General features: G+C 46.8%; 1 protein-coding gene across 2 annotated transcripts in view; it reads left to right on the top strand.

Annotated features, from left to right (window-relative positions):
• DAAM1 (dishevelled associated activator of morphogenesis 1) overlaps window positions 1–23,534 on the top strand; it is a 178,398-nt gene that overhangs the window by 126,952 nt on the left and 27,912 nt on the right. For both annotated transcript variants that reach the window (XM_006026226.3, XM_006026227.3), the window contains exons 4-15: window positions 1,467–1,538; window positions 7,343–7,437; window positions 10,150–10,483; window positions 11,022–11,132; window positions 11,226–11,329; window positions 12,008–12,074; window positions 12,269–12,386; window positions 13,545–13,683; window positions 14,383–14,441; window positions 15,881–16,068; window positions 16,933–17,241; window positions 17,476–17,583. In XM_006026226.3, coding sequence (XP_006026288.1) covers window positions 1,467–1,538; window positions 7,343–7,437; window positions 10,150–10,483; window positions 11,022–11,132; window positions 11,226–11,329; window positions 12,008–12,074; window positions 12,269–12,386; window positions 13,545–13,683; window positions 14,383–14,441; window positions 15,881–16,068; window positions 16,933–17,241; window positions 17,476–17,583 — 1,704 coding nt within the window. The remainder of the gene's footprint in view (window positions 1–1,466; window positions 1,539–7,342; window positions 7,438–10,149; window positions 10,484–11,021; window positions 11,133–11,225; window positions 11,330–12,007; window positions 12,075–12,268; window positions 12,387–13,544; window positions 13,684–14,382; window positions 14,442–15,880; window positions 16,069–16,932; window positions 17,242–17,475; window positions 17,584–23,534) is intronic.

The following is a 23,534-nucleotide window of genomic DNA, read 5'->3' as shown; positions in this document are numbered from 1 at the left end:
TCCCTTTCTAAAAGTTGTATCCCTTGCTTGGAAGACTGTGTCCTGTGTGTGTTAGTACTCTCGCTTAAAGAAACGTTCAGGTTTCCTCCACATTCAAGTCCTTGAGCTCCTCAGTGCAGCTGACTCTAGTGATCTGTCCCTTTGGTGCATCACAGTCTACCCTTTAGAAGTCCACATTTGTTCTTGATTCAGTTTATCTGTGTCACGTTCAGACCAAGAAGGGTGCTGTGGTACTTGCTGTGTTGCAGATACTGCGATACCCACTTCTTTGGTCAAACAGCAGTAAGGTGATGCTGCCTGTCACCCTCTGCCAACATGATGATTTTCTGTATTTGGATTTTAAAAAAAATCCATGTCTTGTTTTCCTTTTCCATGGGGATTAAAGAGTAAACTTTCAAGGCAGGGGAAACCTGCTCTCAAGAAGAGAAAACAAATCTGGAAGCATCTTTCATCAAGAAGTTGTTACCACGAGGGCACATTTCCAATCCCGTAAATAGCTTTATCTTCCAGCTCTCAGATATTTTCTTGGTAGGAGACAACATTAAAAGGTTTACTCCCTTCAAAGAGAGCCAGAGGCTCATATACCAGAACACAGAAGGGCCTGAAAATGTCTGATGTATCCCCACCAGCAGTCTTGTCATCTACAGAGGAGACGGATGGACTCTAAATCATGCAGTGTAGCCGCTTAAATTGTGAAGCCAAAGACAGGAGCCAGCAGTTGGCTTAATGATGGATGTTATGAGCCTATTTCTGTACACTTGTTCCTTTCAACTGGTCCTGGAAGGCTCCCTTTGCCATTCTTCCACATCTGGGGGCTGAGGAGCTGGAAGCACATCTGAGGATGGCTGCTTCTAAATAGTGGCATGCGGGGTTGTGGTGTGGAAAGACCCAAGAACCCTTGAAAGGCTATAGCTGGAAAGGTCATTAGCCCCGGTATTTTTGGAGAAGTCTTGACACCCCCAAAGTGAGTGTCTTTTTGTTCTTGTTCAATGACCTGGTATGAATTTAGGTAAGTGGCAGCTTCTTTCTATGTGGAATCCATGACACATATTTGTGCTATATTGCTATTTAAAAACAAAATGTCCAAAGGCAGCTTTAGCACATGCAACAAAGCTGTCCCCTCTAAAGCTTTCACTTGAGGCATTTTGAAGTATCAGTATGGAAAAATCTGGGTTTAGAATTTCACAGCGTCTAAGAACCTTAGACCGCGGCCGTATATAATTGGGAAGCACTTAGTTAAAATCAGACCTTGTAACATATATCGCATATGGGATAACTCGAAGCATAGATCTCTCCATTAAGTAGACCAAGTAATGTGCCTGTATGCGAACGTATCGCATGGTGAATTCCGAATGTGGAAAACCAAGCTTGGTGATTAATCCAGTGTAAATGAGATCATTGTATGCTGGGGCAGTCCAGAGAAGATGAGAAAGTAACCCTATTTCTTCTGTTGTGCTTCTTTTCAGGACCAGGAAGAAAACAAAGGAGCAACCAGCTGGCCTGAGTTTTACATTGATCAGCTAAATTCGATGGCTGCTGTAAGTATTTTAATAAATCTTTTTTTCTGGCATAAATCTTTTTTTTTTTTTAATCTTATGGAGAAATGTAGGTAAGATACAATCAACTATCACACTCAAAAGTGTTTTGGGTCAGAGAATCCATTCCAAGTCCCATCTCTTCTCCCCCTCAAAAGTCAACTTTCTGTCTTCATTGTACATTTTCCATACAGCGTTTGCACCCACACACGACATGAGTAAGTAAGGATGGCTCACACTGGCTATCTTATCAGGCCATGCAGAGGCTGCCGTAATTTCACAGTTAAAGGCATGCAGTGCTTTGGCATTTTTCCTCTGGCTGGCATTTTTTTAAGGAAACAGCTTGAATTTACACAGGAATTAGGTTCTTAAAACCCTTCAGTTTCTTTGAAAATTCCAGCCCCCATCCCTCTTACTTATCTCGTCTCGCAACACAAGTCACTGCCTTATAACAGACACCTCCTATAGTCGCTGGCTCCAGCAGGCTGTCTCTACTACGTTGTGGTCCTCTTGATGTAGGGACCCGGGATGCTATAGATGGTAAGATGTTTTGAGAGCCTGGATTTGGCATTTGATGTGACACTGCATTCCAAGCATAGCCCATAAGTGCATCTCTCTGGGCATGCCGGCTTATGAGAGGATATTTATGGACACAAAATTATTAGTTATTATTCCTGTCGTTGTGCCTTGTCCCTTGCAAGACTCAAACATAGGTGCGGTCGGATCCCTGACAGCTTGTAAATTGAAAGACAAACGCAGACTAGGCAAGAATGCTGTGGGAAACCATGCTGCTTTAGCTTTTAATAGCTGCTTTTCAAACCACACATGTCTTCTCCATCTTGCCTCTCCCCAACCCCCATACCACCTCCTCTGTTTCAAATGCATTCGTCTTTCTCCAGGCACCTCCTGTTTTTTCCTTAATTGCTGTACATTATCTGGGCAGGTAGACTATCCAGCAAGGCAGCACTCTAATTGCTTGATACTCAGCAAATTGTGCATCTGCCCTCATCTGAAAGAAATGCTTTGGAAGCAAAGACTTTGGCACCATAGCAGTGCTTCAGACCATTAGCCGTCTAATCCCAAATGTTTTAGAGTTACAGCTCTAACACTGCCATGAAGGTCAAAGCACTAGTTGACTAAGTTTTAGGCTTCTAAGTATTAGACTTATTCTAACCCCTGCGTTTTTTTTCTTAGTTAGAAATTTCCCTTTTTAAGACTGAAAGGTGCCACATTTCATGTTAGCCAGGTGGGTTATATAATTTCTTGTTGAGTTGTAGTTTAGTTATGAGTTTCTTTAAAAGATCACGGTTCTCTGATTCAAAGAAAACTCCCTCCACGTGCGGCAATAATGGAACGAACATCTTTGGGCTCGGGTACGTAGCCGTAGGGTGGAGCGTTGGTCCCAAAGCTCTAGGAGACGGGTCAAGGTCACAAGTAGTGATGGGCAGATGGGAGGGAGCAGGGGAAGGCCTGTTGGGGGAAGCTGGAGTGTCAGGGGGATGGTTGGGTTGGATCGTGGGCATGTGCATAGCCTCTTGCCTGGAGAAGCTGGGCCTCTCTCTGGTCAGCTCTCCTGCACCCTTGCTGCGAGAAGCCGATAATCTTTGTGATCAAAGCTTCCCGGTGCCTTGCCAGCTCTGCAGAGCCTTTGATCTGCCAGTCCTCCGGACATCACTAATGGGGCTTGGCTGAAGGAAGGAGTTCATGTGGCTCTTTCATTTTACTGGGGCCCTGAGGCTCTGAACTTGTGCTTTTCTTCCTTTGCCTTGTCTCCCAGCCTTTGCTACGGGGCAGAAGTTAAGCCTCCCAGGACGGCTTCCTTACAGAGCGGTGGGCTCACCCTTGAGGCAGCACAGGAAGAAACACAGGTCAGGCCAGGCAAGGGCCCAGGTCTGCCACCTGTATTACCACGGAGCGTTGCTTACTCCCCAAGCTCCTCGCAGGAAAATGCTCCCTTACTAGGACAGGGACCAAGCCGGGGCTGTATTGATGAGAAGGGGGGAAAGCAGCTGTTGGACATCTGGGTGCTGTTGCTTCAGCTGTCCAAGCAACTGCAGTGGAGAAGTGCCACATTTGTTTGTATGAAGGCCCAAAAATAAGTTTCCAGCCATTTTAATGACTTTTATGAGAGGCCCTGGATCAAAGAGGAGAGGCAAGTGGAACGTATTAACCAGGGGTGCACCGATTAGAGGTTTTTGGGGCCAATACCGATAGCTGATTTTTAAGGAGGCGTATTGGCCAATACTGATCTGGTTTCTGATATACAGCCCAGCCGCTTGAAGAGCAGTGTCCGGCTGGTAAATCAGTTGTAGTAGAAAGGGAGCACCTCTAGTATTAACTATTTCAATGTATGGGATGTCACTGGGCTAGGTCACTACAGTATCGTGGCACATGAAAGTAGCCATGGGTCTTGTCCTATACAGTTATAACACAGCAAGGGGTGAAACCCACTCCGGGGTCCCACTATAGTTGGTGGAATCGGGCCTCGCGGGGGGAGCGAGGCAGGTGACACCACCCCCATTGCCGCCATCATGATCCAGCCTGCGAGCAAGTTGCAGGGCTGCACTGCAGGCTCTCTGTGGTGCCGGGCACTTCAGGGGAAGCCCTGCATTATTGCCAGGGTGGACCCAATACCTCAGCCCTCAAAGCAGTTGAAGCTCAAATTGTGGAGCCCCTTTTCACTCCACGACCTTCTGCGAGGTGGAAAGTCTCGGGCAAGGTCCTCTGCCTCTGAATTAATGTCCTCCGAAAGGCTTAAAGAATTGCAATCCTTGTAATCCGGCCCAGGCAAAGGCTGCATATAAATCTGTCTGTGCAAATAAACATCTGGAGTGTTGATTATGACTCCCCCAACCTCCTTCCTCTTGGAAAGTTTCTGTTCCCAGAGCAGCTGCCGAGTCCTACGTAGCGCACAGGCTTCCTGATGAGCAGGTCACCTGTGGGACTTGAACACACGGGGCCCCAGGGGCTCTGCCCTTCCACAGCCATTTGGACATGCTGTAGGATCTGCCCCGCGGCACAGCAGGGGTCCTGAATCGGAAACGTGCCCTGGGTTTCTTCATGCCTAGTGGTAGCAAAGCAAAACAGGCCCAGGTAAATCTGGATCTGCAGGTGGGCAGTCTGAAATGATAGCTTTGAACTGCACAGCCTGCTCCATTCGGAGTGATTATGTGTTCACTCTGAAACCTAATGTGCAACACTCACTGCTGCCCTGCTGACAGCCCGGCTGGCCTGTCACCGCTGGGTGCAGGCAAGAGTCACCACTGGCTGCAGTGAGAGACTGCCGCTGTTGTTGCATGCTGGGACGGGGGACCAAGAGTCCAAGTTACATATATGCTTAGTCGAGGGAAAGGAGAAACAACAGTATCCCTCCTCCTGGACTAAAAGCCTCCAGAGCTCCCCACGTATTCCCCAAACCCTGCCTGTCCCCCCCTTGTTGTCAAAACCTCCAGCTTCTCCTGGCTGCTTGCATCATGCAGCCGTGTGCTGTCCCTCCATCATCTGTGTCCCACTGAAATGCAATATCTGAGCAACACAAGGGACGGTCTATGGACTGCATTCATCTTTCAGGGGTTCCCCCTTCACTCCCCAATTGTACCTGCTACAGAATTTGGCCATGGCACATCCCCGTGATGCTGAGAAGCCTTTTGCCCTGCGTTCACAGGGCCGTGATTGCGGCCGTTGGACTACAGGACATCTGGACGCATGCTCTGTCGGCATGCCCTCCCCTCCTTTCTCTTGGCAGCACCAAAAGTGCTCGGTATTGACTCGGCAGCGGTTCCAGGCCGGGGGGCTTCCCTAGTATCTGGAATGGGAGCAGGATTGTTCCAATTATCCTGCATCCTCTCTGTGGGTGGTCTGATGTAGCCATGCCTCAGTCTGCCCTCTCGCTGGGCACGATAGTCTTTCAGCCCTGTTTGGTGGCTGTTGGATTGATGAAGCGCATTCAAACCACTCCTGTTTCCAGCACTTGGAAGAGTAACCCAGGTCTGTTCACAGGGGAAGCGAGGCATGGGAGAAGGGGCTCTTGCCACCTCTGTTGCCCTGCTTGACTTCTGAGCTCATTAATTGCCCTCAGGCAGGAGCAGAGTTGGAGGGGGAAAGCCAGGAAGGGGAGGGGGAATTGTTAATTACTATTAAAGAAGAAAAAATCAATACATGGCACTTGCTTTACCTTATGTCAGTGAGAATTAGAAGAGCCGCCAGCTCCACTCAGGTGAAACCCTCTTTGCTCCATTTGCTGGAAGGCACAAAGGCTTTTGCTGCCAGTCCAAGAGGCTAGAGCCCTCCGCCCTGGGGATTTAGCATTTTCGGGTGCTTTCGTAAGCCTGGTGTGGTTACGCTGCACGTTGGCACTTTTCAAATGTGGGCGCTGGGCTGTGGCATTGCAAACGTGTCAATCGTGCATTGTCCTGCCATGCACACCCCACCTTGGCCATGCAGAGGAGATGAAATGTCACCCCCTGACTTCCACGTGGATTTTTTTGGCGGCTTATTCACGGACATCATTCATCAAGCATTTCTGCAGGGCAGCATCCTTCTTTGTAGCGCTCTGCTGACCGTTGTCCAGTTGCATCACCAGTGAGGAGACGGCTTTAGCGGAAGCAATCATTTAAAACAACAACAAAAAAACCCAAAAAACCACCTCCTTGTTTTATTGTTCATTGTTTGCTCAGAATTTCACTGATGGACATTTCCCTCTATTAGGAAACAAAATCCAGGTGGGTAAGGAGGAAAGCCAACAAGTCTGCAGCTTTCCCGTTCAAATAGACAAAGCTGTTAGCTTTGAGCATGCCTGATGTATACCTCCACGCTGCCTGCTGCTAATAGCGATGTGCAAAAGAGAGAGAAATGGAGTTTAACATGCACAGCGAACAGACATTTGTGTGCGTGCCTATTCGCAGGCTCAGGTGTGTTTATGTATAAAGTTACTGTTCAGCTCCGGTGTCAGTAAACTCGCAGGATTTTCATGACAATTTTTGAGGTATTTGATAGGGAGCCATTTCCTCCTCTCATCCTCTGCTCCTGGAGTCATGCGATTCATATGAGGATCTCTGCTTATGGGTTTGGTTTTTTTAAAGTAAATTTTTGGTGGTTGTTATTGAGGAAAGAAGCTCAAAAACACTAATAATCGAGGTTTGAAAATGAGCATGCAAATAGAAAGAACTCGGTTTCGTTCCCAAATTTTTAAGCCATTCTCATGATGATCTTTTTAGAAGGTCAGCATTAGCTGTGCAGTCATCCCCCATGCTCGCCTCTCTGCTCCCCGCTCCAAAAGCAAACAGAATTACTAATTTTGCAGAGCAAGGTAAAGAAGGGAGCTTGTTTTCATGGTGTACAAAAAAGGGTTGGGATATTGTCTTTTATTCCTGACTAGCTTCAGTGAGAGCCTGGGTGACTCATTTGACTTCTCTCTGCTTCAGTTCCCTTATCTAGAAAACAGGGATGATCCTTCCCTGACCAGGAGAGAATTTATGAAGAAGTGTCCAGGACGGTGGGAGAGGGCACGGTTGGTGCTGTTTCTTCTGGGTCCTCACCACTCCTAACCCGTTGGTGCCCTGCGCTGTGCTATGAAAGTCTGTAGACATTAACACAATACACATAAATATTTCATCCCAGAATATCATTATGCACATGTCTTGATTTTAGCTGTGCCTTGCTGACGCAGCCATTTGGTCAGAGCTGCAGAGTACAGCAAACATTAGCCTTCCTATTGCGCTGTACAAGAGACTAAGCACCGGTGTATCTGGTCTGCGTAGGAAGAGAGCTGAGCCCCGTCTCCTAAATCTGCCTTTTTCCATTTGCAGAGAAAATCGCTAATCGCTTTGGAAAAAGAAGATGAGGAGGAGAGAAATAAAACCATAGAAAGTCTGAAGACCGCACTGAGGACGAAACCAATGAGGCAATTCCCTTTCCTTGTTTTCTTGATGTTGTCGTGGCTTTGGGCTGTGTTTTCCAGCATGGGCATTTTAAAAATAAAAAATGAATGTTTAAAAGCAGATGATGTCAGGGCTGAGCATGAAATTGGGAGCCAAGGACTCCCACCCGACGGGCTCAGTCGGACGCAGACCGCTGCCCCACCTCTGGGTAACACACGGATGAACATGTCCAGTGGAGCTGTGGGGGAAGCAAAATTTCTGTTTCATGGGAAATAATGTGGTTTTGAAATTTTCTTTTTGAGGTGGAACAACAGCTCCCTTTCAGCATCCCATTCAGAAGGATTTTGTTTCTAGTAGGTTAAACCATTTTGTTCAGGCATCCAGTTTTTTGTGTTGTTCATACAGTCAACCCCGGCTTCTTCGTATCTGGCCGGTTTCCAACCAGTGAATTTTGCAGCAGGTGGCTGAGGGAAGGATAAGCCCGTGCAGCTGTTTGCTGTAGCTTCTGTCGCAAAAACCATCGCGTCTCCGCTCAGCGAGAGCACTGCCATGGCTGGCGCTGCCCCGCTGGTCGTCGGAAGAGGGACACTCATTGAAACCAAAGCCACTGCAAACAGCTGGAGCATCCCAGCACCCTACCCCTGCAAACTGCCTGGCTACTACCTTAATGGGAAATGACCTCTGAAATGAAGCAGCGGTTTGCAAAACAAAGCCTTCGATGTGATATTTAGGATAAAGACACAGCTTCGTTGAAACAAATGCTGATATTTTTTCCTAAACACATTCCTGAAATCAGCCTGTTCCCATGAGAACATTTTTGATCAGCTTCAAAGTGCTGATAGTGTTTGTAGATTCACTAAAAATTTTACCTGTTAAAAATTTGAAATACAGGGAAATTCAGGCACAGCACTCTTCTGTTGCCTTGGAAAACCCCAGCCTAGATGCTGATTTGGTGTAAAACTTTCAAAACCACCTTAATGCCATAGAAACTTAAATAATCTGGAATGGCGATAGGATGTAGGTGCTCATGAAAGTATTATCCTCTGGGACACCTTCTGCTCTCACTAAAATGAGTGTTACTTTTGCCAGGGGCTTCAGTTGAAGTGTTAGCAAGTACTTGAAAGCTAGTTTTGGCTGCAATTTCAATTAACCCCTTAGTGGATGACCCCCTGCTACCTCTGCCATTCCTTTTCCGTACGTTATAAGACAAAGAGAGAGCACCAGGATGCTTTTCTTGCATTCACCAGCTCAGCAGGTATCCTTCTACATGGACGCAATGAATCTAGTCCATCTGGCATTAGGCATGTGTCTTGCACAAATACAAATGTCATCAAATGATGCAGGGTGTACGTGACCTTCACAATCGAGTGAATCCCCATTGGGCCTTATTCCATGTCACCTGTTAGTTGTGTATTTAGAAACAGTATAACTTGTCTTAGATAAAATCTTTAATCTTCTATTTAGAAAATAAATGTGAAACAAATAGCAGAGAAAGAGGAGGAGAAAGCCAAGATTGTAGGAGCTGATCATAAAATGTCAATGAGCCCCCAGGGAGAGGCAGCCATAAAGGCAAATGCAATCCTAATATATTAGACAAGGTGTTTCCAGTACAGGTAGGGTGGTATTATTGCTGTTGTTTTAGGCACTGGTGTCGGCTCATCTGTTCCCCATGTTAGAGAGAGATAAATTCACTCTGGAGAGGGTTCAGAGAGGGCTGGGAGAACGAGCCTGTCTTACAAGAGCAGACTAGGAGAGCTTGGCTTTAGTCCAGCAAAATTAAGGCCCAGGATAGGCTTATTTTCTAAAAATACGCTGGCAGTAAGTGCCAGGGAAATACAGCTTCTTAAGACAAAGAACAATGTTGGGACAGTAACAAATAGGTATAAATTGGCTGTGAATAATTGTGAGCTGGAGAAATTAGAAGGTTTCTAATGCTTAGAGGAATGAGCTTCTGGAACAGCAGGAGTCATGGGGACAAAATCTCCTTTTCAGTCCGAGCTCGATTGCAATGGGATTAGATGAGGTGGTTACGCGTGATAGGAGGAAGCTGGGCTCAGTCACCCAGGGGTCCCTTTCAGTCCTGTGTCAGACATGGGCCTGGTCCTAGCTGACTGCTTGGGAAGTAAAGTACGGTAGGTGGGGGCTCAGGGAGAGTTTCGTACCAAGGTAGCTACACTAGGGTGCATCTTCCTGGTGTAGATGCGTTACCCCATCTTTAGCTGATTTAGCAACATGTTCCTGCCAGGGTGAGGCCTTACAATCCAGCATCTGCTCTGAGCTAACTGCTGGTGTGCATGCTTTTACCCACAGTAAATTAAAACTACTGGAGCTTACCCCGTTTGCACTGAGGTTTGCTTTCCTACACACAGGCGGGTATAGGGGAGTAACTGATTTGCTGCAAATCCGTGCCCTCCTAAACCTCCTGGTTACTGTTCATGTGCCCTTGCCTTAGACATAGCAGAGGTGCACTGGGACAAATTTCAGTGCTAGCCTCATCACCAAAGAAATGCAGTCCAGTAACAACTGTGAATGGGCTTGGTTGATTTCTCCCGTGTTTAACCCTTGGACACACTTGCTCTGAACTAGAGAAAGCTTATGACAGCTTTTCTATTTAATCTGTTGCAGAAAAATACTTGGGGCTTTCAATGCAACAGGGGGATGGGAGAAACAACCAGCCTCGTGCGCTGCATAGGGGATTCTTTCTGTGAGGTTTAAAGCAATCCTCTTTCTGACAGGTTTGTAACCAGATTCATCGACCTGGACGGCTTGTCGTGTATCCTAAACTTCCTAAAAAGCATGGACTATGAGACCGCCGAGTCTCGTATACATACCTCGCTCATTGGATGCATAAAAGCACTAATGAACAACTCTCTGGGGCGGGCCCACGTCCTGGCCCACTCGGAGAGTATCAATGTAATCGCTCAGAGTCTGAGCACTGAGAACATTAAGACGAAGGTGGCAGTGCTGGAAATCATGGGCGCTGTGTGCCTGGTTCCCGGGGGCCACAAAAAGGTACTGGAGGCCATGCTGCACTACCAGAAATACGCCAGCGAAAGGACCCGCTTTCAGGTACGTGGCCATCATCTCAGCCCCATGCTCCTAGACTTCAATGTAGAAGGGATGGTTCCCTGCCCTATGCTGCCTAGTTGGAAACCAGATACATCCCCCATAGTTGATCAGGGTCATCTCCTCTGCCTCGTTTCCCTCACCCTCTGTTTAGAGGGCTTTTGGAGAGTTGGTGTGGCCAGTGCATGAAGCGCCCAGGTCATTTCCCACCAGAGTGGCCTTGTGGGGATGGCAGCCAGACAGTCCAAGGTAGAGCAGCCCTAAATGGCTCCAGCATGAGCCAGGCCTGCAGCAGACCAAGGACCTGGAGCAGGAGCTCCCTGTTGGTTCTTCTCTGAATTGTCCAGCAAAAATTAGGCACAATCTTGGAGCTTTAAAATCCCACCTGGCCCTGTGAGATGATTTCCAGTGAATAACGACAGATCTACTCTCTTCAGAAAACTCAGGGAGGGAAGAAAACCTTAGTTTTTGCCTGCGTTTGGTAATTTGTTCAGAAGATCATTTTTTCCAGCTTGTGGTTCACATGTCATATATTTGACAGACCCTGATCAATGACTTGGATAAAAGTACGGGAAGGTATCGGGATGAAGTGAGCCTGAAGACAGCTATCATGTCCTTCATTAATGCCGTCCTGAGCCAAGGGGCAGGCGTGGTAAGTTGCAGGGGGCTTCTTGGGGCGACGGGACACGCAAAGCTCGTGTGGGAAGGTGTCTTGCAGGGTTCATCCTCCAACTTCTCTTTTCAGGAAAGCCTGGATTTCAGACTCCATCTTCGATACGAGTTTCTAATGCTGGGAATTCAGCCCGTCATCGATAAGCTAAGGGAGCATGAAAATTCAACGCTAGACAGGTGAGTCATGCTGGAAGGGAACTTGCAGCTCGTTTACTACGTGCATCCGATTTTCTTATGTCCCCGTTTCTTTTCGGACTTGCTTCCTAGCGCTCAGAGTAAAATCCATGTTCTGTGTCTCGGGCTCCTCTAAGCAAATCCCAAATTGTTCAAAACAATGGGTGAAAGTTGACTTGAATGGGGGCTTTGCTCTGTGTGGGACAGCAGTATCTTGCCTATTGCCTTGTATGCAATGAGCTTACCTTTCTCAGATGTCTTGGTGCTCTTCACCTATGTGCCAACTGGGCAAAACCAAGGTTTTTCTACCACCTCATTCTCAATTCACCCTAATATTAGGTTTTAACTTGGGTTTGGGTAGTGTTGACAAATCACATGTGCATTGCCACTATTTGCCAAGCATTGCTTTTCCTCCTCCTATCCTTTTTTTCCCCAAAGACTGTGCCAGAGAGAAAGCATGATTGTCAATGATGTTGTTGCCATATCAAATGCCATAGCTAAGTGCCCTTCTTATAACTCTAAGTTTCTTGCTCTAATTATTTAACTTGACTAAATGTCCTGTAGATTTGACCCATCATCTCTAGAAAATCATTTTGAGAGATACTGTCGCATGCCTTCATATCATGTGACCACTTTGTTCATTCTAATATGCTTAATACATATTTTTTTTCTTCTCTCCAGGCATTTAGATTTTTTTGAAATGCTTAGAAATGAAGATGAACTGGAATTTGCCAAAAGATTTGAACTGGTACGAACACTGACCATTAATGCAATTGTTCACACTTAAAATAAGCATGCCCTTAAGGTGCTTCTTTGTGGGAAAGGATGGGGGATTGCTGTTGGTTAAATCTGGGAGACAGGAAATCTGAATTTGTGAAGATGTCAAAGGGGGCCAGGAGTCTCCCATCTTCCCTTCAACCCTGATTTCTTTGTTGCTCACAGGTTCACATAGATACCAAAAGTGCAACTCAGATGTTTGAACTTACGAGAAAGAGGCTGACTCACACAGAAGCATACCCGCACTTTATGTCTATCCTTCACCACTGTCTCCAAATGCCTTGTAAGTAGGCTCTGCCTCTTATAGTCTTTCTGGAGGGGGGTGGCTTTTTATTTCTGCCCTGTCATGAAAGCTCCCAATTTTTCTCCTGAAGCTGGACCTAAGGGTTACAGCAGACCATAAGCTGAATTTGAGGCAACAGCATGCTCTTGTTGCCCCAAACTACAAAACCCCCCAAGAGTATGCTGGATTGTATCAACAGGAGCATCACTTGCAAATCAAGGGAAGTGATTCTCCTCCTCAGTTCAGCACTGATGAGGCCTCACCTGGAGTATGTCCAGTTTGGGGCCCTGAGCTTCAAAAAGGGTATGGGTAGTTTAGAAAGAGTCCAGTGCAGAGTGACAAACATGATCCAGGGCCTGGGAGGCCAGATTTATGAGGAAAGGCCAAAAGAACTAAGGTTTAGTCTAGAGAAGAGAAGACTAAGGGACAATTTGATAACAGTCTCCAAATACCTGAAAGGTGATTACAGAGTGGATAGAGATGGACTTTTTCTCTGTGGCTAAAAGGAACAGGACTAGGAGCAATGGCATCAAGGGGAAATTTAAGATGGAAATTAGAAGGAACTTTCTGGCTATAAAGGGGATCAAGCATTGGAGCAGGCTACAGAGAAACTGTGGAATCTCCATCCTTAGAAGTTTTCATGAGCAGGTTAGAGAGACCCTTGGGTGGGATGGTTTAATCGGGGCTGATCTGCCTTGAGCAGCGGGCTGATCTAGATGACCTCGTGAAGTCCTTTCCAGCCATACTATGGAGTAATGTAATGGCTGTTGCCAGTGCACAGTACAGTATAGGTCTCTTTAATTTGCTAACATTAAATACCAAACTGTAGGTAGCTGGGAAAGAAGGCTATAGGGTCTAGCTGATGAGGAAACTTGGGAAGAGGCCTGGGTTATAGTCCTGTCTCTGCTAGTGAACAACAGGATGATTTTAGGCAAGTTGCTCTGCAAGTATGTCTTTCCTGTTCATTTTTAAGGTCTCCATGGGAGGCTCTCAACATCTGTGTACCACACCCAGCATCAGTGCCATGTTTCTGGGCCACTATAAATGTATTAATACGAACCCATGCCTGTATAGATGTATATTTTGAGATGAAAAAGTAACTTCTGAAAGCATGGGGTTTTTTTTTTCATTTCTTTCTCTTCCCTCTTTTCTACTTAGATAAAAGAAGTGGTAACACTGTCCAGTACTGGCTACTGCTTGATAGGATTGTACAGCAAATTGTCATACAGAGTGACAAAGGGCAGGACCCCGACGCCACTCCCTTGGAGAACTTTAATATTAAGAACGTCGTCCGAATGTAAGACCTCATGTTCCTGTATGAATCGTGCTTGGATGCAGTTGTCATCCTAATGTAACATATTACTATTGCAGTCTCCAGGTGCTATCTGGATAATTCCCACACTCCGAGGCAGCTTTAACCACCTATCTGCCTTTACTGTTTTTCCTTTAAATATCTTAGTATTCAGGAATTTCAAAGTAAGCTGCCATTGATGTTTCAGTCTCCTGCCCTTGATTGTCTTAAGTAGATAAGGATGACACCTTCATGGGAAACAGTGCTTTTAAATGATCTAGAACAGACTTGGACTTTTAGGGATTTGTTTGAATGTATTCAGTGAAATGCACCTTTGAACCAAAGTTAACCTACAAATGGCCCGTGGGCACCTCTGTCCAGTATTCCTTATTCATCATTTGCATTTCTACAGCGAGTCAGTCAACAAAATCACATGTTGTTTCAGCGTCCTGATTAACTGAAAACCCCACAGAGTTGTCAAGCTAGCTATGCAGAGACCTTGCATGTAAAAAAAATTAGCTAGCATGAATATTCATGGCAGCAAATAATGGAAGTTATAAATACCAACACATCCCATTCAGGGTTTGCCTGTGAACAAATAGTCACAAATGTTATGCAAGGGCTTTTCCCTCCAACTGTAGCCTAGAACCTTGCATTTACCCTGGAAGGATTGTTTTATAAACTTACTCGTCTGTTTTTTTTCAGGCTGGTTAATGAAAATGAAGTTAAGCAGTGGAAAGAGCAAGCAGAAAAAACGCGAAAAGGTAAATGATAGAAAAGTACAAATTAGATAAATACAAATTTACATTATATTTAAATATATTATTTTGTAGGCTAAATAGATGGTATAACTGTACACACACAGGCACTCAACAGATGTTAGCTTAAAGGTGTCAGGGAGACTCTGGGATCGTGATGCTGAGCTCCCTCTGCACTGGCAAGCAGCAAGCTTGGCTCCTTGCGCTTCTCCGGCTGGGAGCTTCATTTAGGTGATGGGCACTCCCAGCCTCTGAAGAGCAGAGGAGCCTTAAGGGGCTCCAATGTGTTCCTCCAGCTGGGAGCGCTGGCCACAATTCAGTGAGAAGAACCAGCCACAAATTTATTACACGTTTTGTATAATAACTTTCTGGCTTATTCGTCATTTTATCATGCCATTAATTGATTGAACGTGAAACCAGGGCACAACTTAAGATGCAATTAACCAGTTAATCATGTCTTGAACGTAATGTCTATCAGAGGCCACATACATATGTGCCCGCATGCACACACCGCCCCCCCGGAATTGAGTTTGCTGATTTGATCTGTAAAATTATATATCGGTTTAAGCTAAAACTGCACTTCATCCATAGTTCTCACAATTAGAGATTAGCCCAAAATGCTCATTATAGCTTTCCACGGGAATTTGAAAGGAGGAAAAAAGCTAAATTTCTGTGAAAATGTGTTTCGATAGAAAACTGGAACCCCAAAATGTCAATTTTTTTGGATCAAAAAAGGCATGTATTGACAAAATTACAATTTTGGGGGGGCCAGGGGCTCATTCTTGCTACATTGGGTGTTAGACTATTTACAGCAGACTGAATGGGATGGGTAGCAATGAGACGTGTGGGCCCAACAGGGGAATGTATTTTGATTCATACAAAAATATTTAAGCTTGTGCTTGCGTGCCTTTCAAGTCGGTGGAATTTAAGTTCCTGCTTAAATTCATTGAATCCGAGCCAAAGCCAAGTCAGAAAACTGTAGACAGCAGCATCAATCAAAAAACCCTCAAATATTGCCATGGAAGCACACACCAGGGGCTGAGAGATTCAGAGACTTCTGTCCTGTCCAAAACTGCTTCCCTTAAAGATAGTAGGGGTATAATAATAATGGAAGTTAGTACGAATTTTGCCCTGGATACCAATAGGCCAAGGATTTCAGTGTGCATGCATGCATGTGTGCGTGCGCATGCATTTTAAAGTGCATTTGCCAATTCCCTGCTGTTGCATGAGGCACTTCTGGAAGTCACAATAAATGCAGCACCAAGTCCCGACTGTGCTGTTTTAATGATGGGTAAATGCCCTTGTGTAAAAGGTAGGAAGTAATGGGTCAGAGTTGGTCCTGTTTTCCTTTGGGAATAATGGGTTTTATAGTCTTGAGTACGTATTTAGTTCGCCATCAGGAAGGGGAGTCTGGCTGATTTAATGGAATCTGGGGGTGTTTTCAGAACACTACGAGCTTCTGCAGAAGTTGGAAAAAAAGGAACGAGAGTGCGATGCCAAGGCGCAGGAGAAGGAGGAGATGATGCTGACCTTAAACAAGATGAAAGAGAAACTTGAAAAAGAGTCAACAGAGCACAAGCAAGTCAAGCAACAGGTGGCAGACCTCACAGCACAGCTCCACGAGCTCAACCGGGTGAGGGCTGCCTGCACTTTTCCCATTTATGGCTAAATACCAGGTTTCCTCATTGCAGTAAACTGAGAAAACAGATGACAAATTCTGCACATGACACCGCCTTGTTCCCTTGTTGTGTGGGAAAGGCCTGGCTTGTGTTGGCAAGAAATCTGAGTTGTAGTTTGCCAGGTATGGGGCAGTTTTTACCTAGCCATGGATCTGGCCTCATAATGCTGATACCGCCTTGTCCCTTGACTATGTGGGCTACACAAGAGTCTTTCCCACAGAAAACATTTTGGTGTTAGTCCAGCAGTCCCCAACCCATAGGTCACGGGACCCATGCTGCTTGCAGGACACTCTCAAAACCTGATGTTGCCCACAGTGGTTCACTTAGTATGGTGGCCTGTGGGCCAGCAACATTTGGGGGGGGATCACTGATCCAGAGGGTGCTAAACTATTGCAGTACCGAAATATTGGCCTGGGCCATTCACAACCTGCACACCCATGCTTGGGACCAGGAGGTTCCCCGGTGTCATCTCTGGCATCAGCCATCGCGATGGCCCCCACTGAAATGGTAGGTCATAGTGGATTCAGGCAGTTAAGAGCTCAAGCTGCAGAGACTCGGCCTTTCCAATGTGGAGACCTCCAGCCCACTCTGCAGTCTTTTCCAAGATGACGTCAGCCATGCAGGCACCACGTCCTCAGCTTCTGCCTTGTAAGCTCAGCACGTCTTGAACTGGTCCTTGACGAATGAGTTAAATACTGGGGCCAGGGGTGTGCACCGTAGCAAGAGGAACCCTCAGCGACTGGCCTGTGAGCTAAGCCATGCTGTAAAAATGCTTTGAACGGACTGCTTTTGTGATGGTGCCATCTCTTTTCTTTCAGAGAGCCATCTGTGCTGCCGTTCCGGGAGGGCCACCTCTACCCCCTGGAGCTCCTGGTGGCCCCTTACCGCCTTTGGCTCCCGGGTCCCTGCTTCCCCCACCTCCCCCACCCCCTCTGCCTGGTGGTATTCTCCCACCTCCCCCTCCACCTCCTCCTCCTCCTGGTGGTCCTCCCCCTCCGCCTGGTCCCCCTCCCCTCGGAGGGATAACCCCGCCTCCGGGGGCTCCGCTGGGCTTGGCCCTCAAGAAGAAAAACATTCCTCAGCCAACAAACGCCCTGAAATCCTTCAACTGGTCTAAGCTGCCCGAGGTAAGCCTCTATAGTGGGTGCCCATTAGTGCTCCCTTGCATTCTTCTCTATCAAAAGAGAATGACTCGGAGAGCTTAACGATCCCGTTTTCACAGGAAGGAAGGGACAGGCTTGTTCCATCACTTAACCTCTGCACGGGTGGTGGGGACGAGCGATGTGTGGACGTTGGTGGGTGAGTGTTTATCAGAGGTGAAATAAAGCCAAGTCGCGTTCAATGCTGCTGCTGTGTTTCAGAACAAGTTGGCGGGGACCGTGTGGACCGACATTGATGATGCAAAAGTGTTTAAAGTCCTAGATCTGGAAGACCTGGAACGAACGTTCTCTGCTTACCAAAGACAGCAGGTAACGGGCTTGTCCTGCGTGCGAGTCGCACAGGCTATTAAATTGCTTTGGGGCAGACGTGATCTTGAAATGATATATTTTATCATCATTTCGTACTAATGCCTTATTAACTTGTCAGGTCAGTTTGGTCAGTTCTCACTCGTGCATGCTGCTCTGACATGCTGGTTAGCTCCTTGTTACGATCTCATCACACCACATATGCACCTGACAAGCTTGTGTTTCGGGGTGAGCACATGGCCATAATGAAGACAGATCACAGAAGAAATTACCAGGAGTGGCCGAAAATAACCCCCAGATGTGGCTACAATTGAGTCATGCTTTTGGATCCTCTTTTAGGAGCAACTGCTTCACTTCTACATACTGGCCTGAGAATTTATGTCCATTTCTCGCCAAAAAAGGCTTAAGTTTTAGCCACATCTACCTCATGTGGGAGCTCTTCTTTTTATTTTTATCACAAGAAAAATGTGACTGTTAAACAAAAAAAAATGAGGCTGTAAATGAGCCTCAGCTTTGAATCTGTTTTTTTTCTAAATTGAGCCCAACTTAGGAAAATGTTTAAGAGCAAACCCTAATGTACGCACCTGCATTTCTCAGTCAAGGTCATGCATAGGCAAAGAGCTGAAGGTGCAAAAATGTCCGAAGCAATGGACCTCAAGGGCATTTTTAACACTAATGCTGGTGAACTTTGTACGCAATGAGTGGTGGGTGTGCTCTGCTAGTTGTGAGCACAAGGGGTGTTGCTGGGACCCCACCACTAAGCTCCTTACCAAAGGTGCAAGTTTAATCTCTTCCTAGAGCTAATCAAGGTAGTGATATCTGCCCAGATTAGAGCAGGGCAAAAGTCAAGCATTACCTAACCAGGCAGGGTGGTGGGAGCATGTCTTGGGAGTCAGCGACTGCGACACTGGCTTTCTCCTGTTGCTTTGGAAAGGTACAGCTAGACTATGGGCATGCACTTGTCAGATAGCCGCAAAGAGTGTGTCTGAAGGTGAGAACAATCAAACAGGAGGGGGAGGGAAGCAGGGATGAGAGAGCTAATTGTGCAGATGGGTGCCATGGCCTCCTGTTTGTTTGCATGACTCATTTATCCACACTAGATCAGACAGGAGATTATTATTAGCTGCCTTTCAGCTGCAAGTCATGCCGGATGAAGTCCCAGGGGGGTGTGAGGGGCAGTGGCTGTTGGGCCAGGATCCAGGGAATGTTCTGAGCACTCTGGGATGAAAACCATGGACAAGACAAAAACCTCCAATTAAGCAACTGTTTGTCTGTAACCGGTGGAGGTGGCCCAGTTCGGGAGAGTGTCCAACAGGAGAGAGCAAATGCACACGGACCAAAGAGCCATAGAAGGTTCTGAATATTCCTAACATCCGGCTAGGAGATACCAGCAGCAAACCACATCCCTCCAGCCCTTCTGAGCCTTGGCATAGAAATGTCCCCCCTGGAGTAACATCATCATTGCCCAGCCTGAATAGGCAAATTTCTTACTGCAGAGGTTGAAACGTAGAGCATGGGTGTCAAGTTCGTCTGGTCACAAGCTGGAGGAGCGGTATGGGGCCGGTTCACAGGCCAGATGAATGGCCCCACAGATGCCCCATCCCCATGCCGGATCCAGTACATTCAGCTCTTGCTCTGGCTAGTACAGGACACACACAGCACCCACTCTAGCCAGTCTGGGACTCGCACTGCCCCAGAGTGGGCTGGAGGGGGGCACTGTTTGTAGGTCTCAGACCACAGCCAAGGTGGATGCCATATGTCAGACCCAGGAGCAGCACCAAGGGCTGGCTGGCTGATGGGTCTCCATGGGCCAGATATTTGACACCTCCAGTGTAGAGTACTGGAGCAGAGCTAGAATCAGAAGCAGCTGCAAGAGAGTTAAGTGAGAGATTCCTCATAGCAAATCTTTGGGTGAGTGAGGAATTTGTCACCATCGGGCAAAAGACTGAGAAGAGACACCCGCAGAACCAAGGGGGGAGGGAAGCCAGGAATGCAGGGTGGTGTTCCTTACCTCCTCCACGCCCCGACACCTTGCTGCAGGGACTTGGTGGCGATGGCTGAGAACGGAGCAGTGGTTTCACGCAGCATGCTGGCATTCACTGCAGACGCGCAGCCTCCCTCGTGCTGCGTGATGCCTACATGCCGTCCTCTGATGCATGCGAGGGGAGCATTGTGTGCTGGGAAATCGTACAGCCCTGTCATCCTGGAGGGGGGGAACAATGGTAACTCATGACTTACAGAAGCACCTGTGAATACAAATGATTATTTTATAACCCAACGCAGTGCATCCCTCGCTCCCTTGATCTGACAGCTCCACCTGCCCTGAATTCCAGTTAATTTATTAGCAACTTGAAAGGAAATTGTTTTAAAGTCATTGATTGCCATAGAAGAGCTAGTAGAAGCAGTATGAGTATTCGCCATTTGGACCAAGGTTCTGCTTCTGGCCTGGCCCCTCTGCTTGATCAGTGGATTGGGTAAAATTCAGTGTTCTCAGCTTTTGAGTTTTCTAGTAGCTCAAGGAGAAGTTTTCAATTGGAGAGAAGTTTTATCCCCAAACACTAAATGCATCTCAGGATGCACATTGGGTTTTGGAGAACTTATTTTTGTTTGGAGACCCAGATTCTCAGACAGCGTTGCTTTCCAGCTACTGTGTTGGCAAATAGATGACGGTACATTTTGGCTAATAGCTAGGTAGAATAGGAGGAGATGTTGTTTTGCCCAAAACACAGGATGGAAAGTGGGTAATATTGGGATTTTGTTCCAAACGTACCGGATGTGCAGCGGTACAGTTCCCTACCATCAAGTCAGACAGTTCGGTATATCCCCACCAGCAAACCAGGAACTTGACACCCTTTTCCCTTCTAACAGTTCTCCCATTGACATTCCCACTCCCTTTCAAATGTCTGGGGGGAAAAAAACACTTCTCAACATGCCCTGAAGGTCATGAAATTCAGGCTCTTGAAATAACCCCCGTGATATCACCTGGCATGGGATTCATTTAGGCTGCACTCCTTGAAATACATTCATGTGAGGACTTTCTGTTTCGGCACACGCAGTAAGGAAACGGGTGTTGCACTCTATATGTTGTCTGTGCCTCTGGAAAATGGAGAATGAGTGATTTCTTCATCCTTGCTCCCTTTCGCTGGCTGTGTTTTCTGCTGTCGTTTTTGACCTGTTCTGCTTGGTCTTATCTCTTTCGCTCTGGAATCCAACTCAGCCAGCTGGAAACCCCGCTTTCCACCCTCAACCTCTATAATGACAAACCAGCCAAGCGCTACCAGTGCAGCAGCATTTTGCTAGTGCTGTCATTAAAATCAGACTTCGGGCATGGAAATGGAAAAATGTGCTCTTTCCCGGAATAAAGCCCTGATTCACAAAAGGACTTAAGATGATGCTTAAGTCCCATCAGAGTCAACAAGACATCAGTGTTTCAGTTACTTGTATTGTAAATTGTGATGTGTATTGCCCCCGTCCATGAACCAAGGTACTGCCATGTGAGGTGCAAAGCAAGCCTGTAACCCAACGGTGCATATAAGGCACCTTTGCCTGACTCCCTAGGGGAGCTGGTTATAGATGTGAAACGCTGAACGTGCAGCTCTTCCAGGGTAGCCGAGACGCTGGCTGATGTGCAGAGCTAAACACTGACAGTGTAAGAACAGCTCGGGCTCCAGCTCTGCAGCTTCTCTATGAGCATGAAAAATAAAAGGAACAAAAGCATCTATTCATCTGAATCAGTTGGGATCCATTATTCCCCCTTGGGGCCACTTAAGAGCTTCTGCCTTCCAGAGGTGTCTTTGTTCAGACCCACATCCCCCAGGATTGACACGTCTTGATGGGATCACTCCCGAACAGGAGCAGAAAGGCGCCAGGTGCAGCCCTGCGGAGGCGGTAGGGAATCCGAGCTCTGCTCCCCACTGAGCAATATCACAGTTTCTTGGCAGGTCGTCCTCGTGCAACGCCGTGTGTTCGTTTCGTGAAAGATTGCTCCGGCCTGTCGGCTGAGCCGGCGCTGATATGGGAGCTCAGCACAGGCTGTTTCTGATCTTCTTTCGCCTTTGACTTGGTTTCCTGCTGAGTGAGGTTTATTTCATTATTACTCTTAGGAAGTGTTTTAAATTAAGCTTTTGAATCGTGAGTGAGGCTAAAATCATTTGTGTAAAAAGCAAAGAGAGAGAATGTCCCTAAACTTGTATTTGAAGGCTAAAGATCAGCGTCATTACAAGGTGCCTGCTTAGTCGATGCCTAGGACGTTTTCCGTATCAGCCGTACAATCATTCCCCTCCCTGCCACCACTTCATTCACTCCTAAACTGATTGGCAGGCAGCCAGCAGGGACCTGCATAAACAAGATTTCCTTGAAAAATGTTGCCACAATGGAAATCTGTTCAGAGATTCATAACACAGACCAGCTATCCTGACTGACAGCTGCTTTCAAACAGGGCAGCCAGAAAGGAAACACTGCTGTGGATCACCTGGATTTGGAGCAAATCTCTCGCACGGCGTCTTGTCTCAAGCTGTTGTTAATTTGCTAGATTTTAAGTACTATTTTATACCTGTTTTTGACCTTTGCTCCCAATGCCAGCTGTAGGACAGAGCCTTTAGTGCTGGGCCAAATGCCACCATAGGTAACAAGGTGAACACACACTCTTTTAGTGGTTTCACAAGAAGAGCCTGACTGCGTGAATTTTCAGCCCAGTGGAATGGGGGCTGATGCTGTGGGGGTCTGTACAAGCCCTGCACATGTGCACGGACCTGAAGTCAACTAAGGGCAAGCCTGGTGTTGAGATGGCGTTTCTTTGGGGCAAACAAATCCACCGAGTGCCATATACTTTGGGTTGTTTCCCCCAAAAGCATTGTCACGGTAGTAATGGTTTTGCTGTAGCTTCACTTAAGTACTCGTCCTCGCAGCTACGCTGATATTTCACTCTTTCAAATTCATCAAGATGCATCAGAAAGCAGTTTTCTCCCCACCACGATACGCAAAATGAATGATGCTGCTTTGTCCAGCTCACGTCGACCCTTGCCCAAAACTTTCTCGGGCTGGGGAGAGGAAAAGTCCTTTGCCATCCTCCAAAACTGTCTTCTACATTTCACTCCCTCACCTTTTCTGTGCCCAGTCACTCCTCTCACCTGTTGCTTATTGGCATGCTTTTCCCATTCAGTGCCCATTGATTTATATCCCTTTACTGTTCAGTGCATTTTTTATTCCCGTTGGCATTATCCATTCTCAGAGCCAGTGTACTTCTTGGGTGCTTCTCTTGCAGCAGAGACCTCTGATTTGTATGTTCTTTCTGACTATGCTTTGACTCTGTTTTTGCTGTGACCACTGAATGGCATGTGTTTTTACTGCCTTTTCCATGCTTCTGCTATGGCTGTAGGACTTCTTTGTGAACAGTAACTCCAAACAGGTAAGTGAGCCTCTGCCAAAAACCTAACAATTGTTTAATTGCCATGAGTTTGCTAACGTTCAGCTCAAGCAGAATCGATGCCGAGTTAGCACACTTACTGACCAAGGGGAGGGGCTGTGCGCTGCACTACTGGATGTCTCGTTTTAAAAAATGAGTGCCACGAATTCACTGTGACCTGTATTAGGTAGCAAAAAGGAGCCAGTGCAGCAAGGCAGCTCAAGAATTAATAGGAAGAAATCAGCCAGGTTGTTGGATAACCTAAGATAGCAGTGGCCAAGCTTTGTGCTTTCCAGTGTATCGTATGCACACATGCATTAGGTGCAAGAGTTTGAGAACAAGGGTTACGTTTTCACAAGCACTTATGTTCTCTCTCTAAGCGTGACTTTGGGCATGTCTACACGACCACCTTGCTGTGCCCAAGAGCACCATGTTGAAGCCGGTCTCCCTTGTACAGCATGCCCAACCCCAGACATGAAGCAATGTGGCCACCTTGAAGGGTATCCTCCCTGTACACCCAAGCACACCCTGCCCACTCCCTCCCGCTGCC

The sequence above is a fragment of the Alligator sinensis genome, unplaced genomic scaffold (genome assembly GCF_000455745.1).
Source record: "Alligator sinensis unplaced genomic scaffold, ASM45574v1 scaffold708_1, whole genome shotgun sequence".
NCBI classification, from domain to species: domain Eukaryota; kingdom Metazoa; phylum Chordata; order Crocodylia; family Alligatoridae; genus Alligator; species Alligator sinensis.
This window is presented reverse-complemented; position numbering and strand designations above follow the sequence as displayed.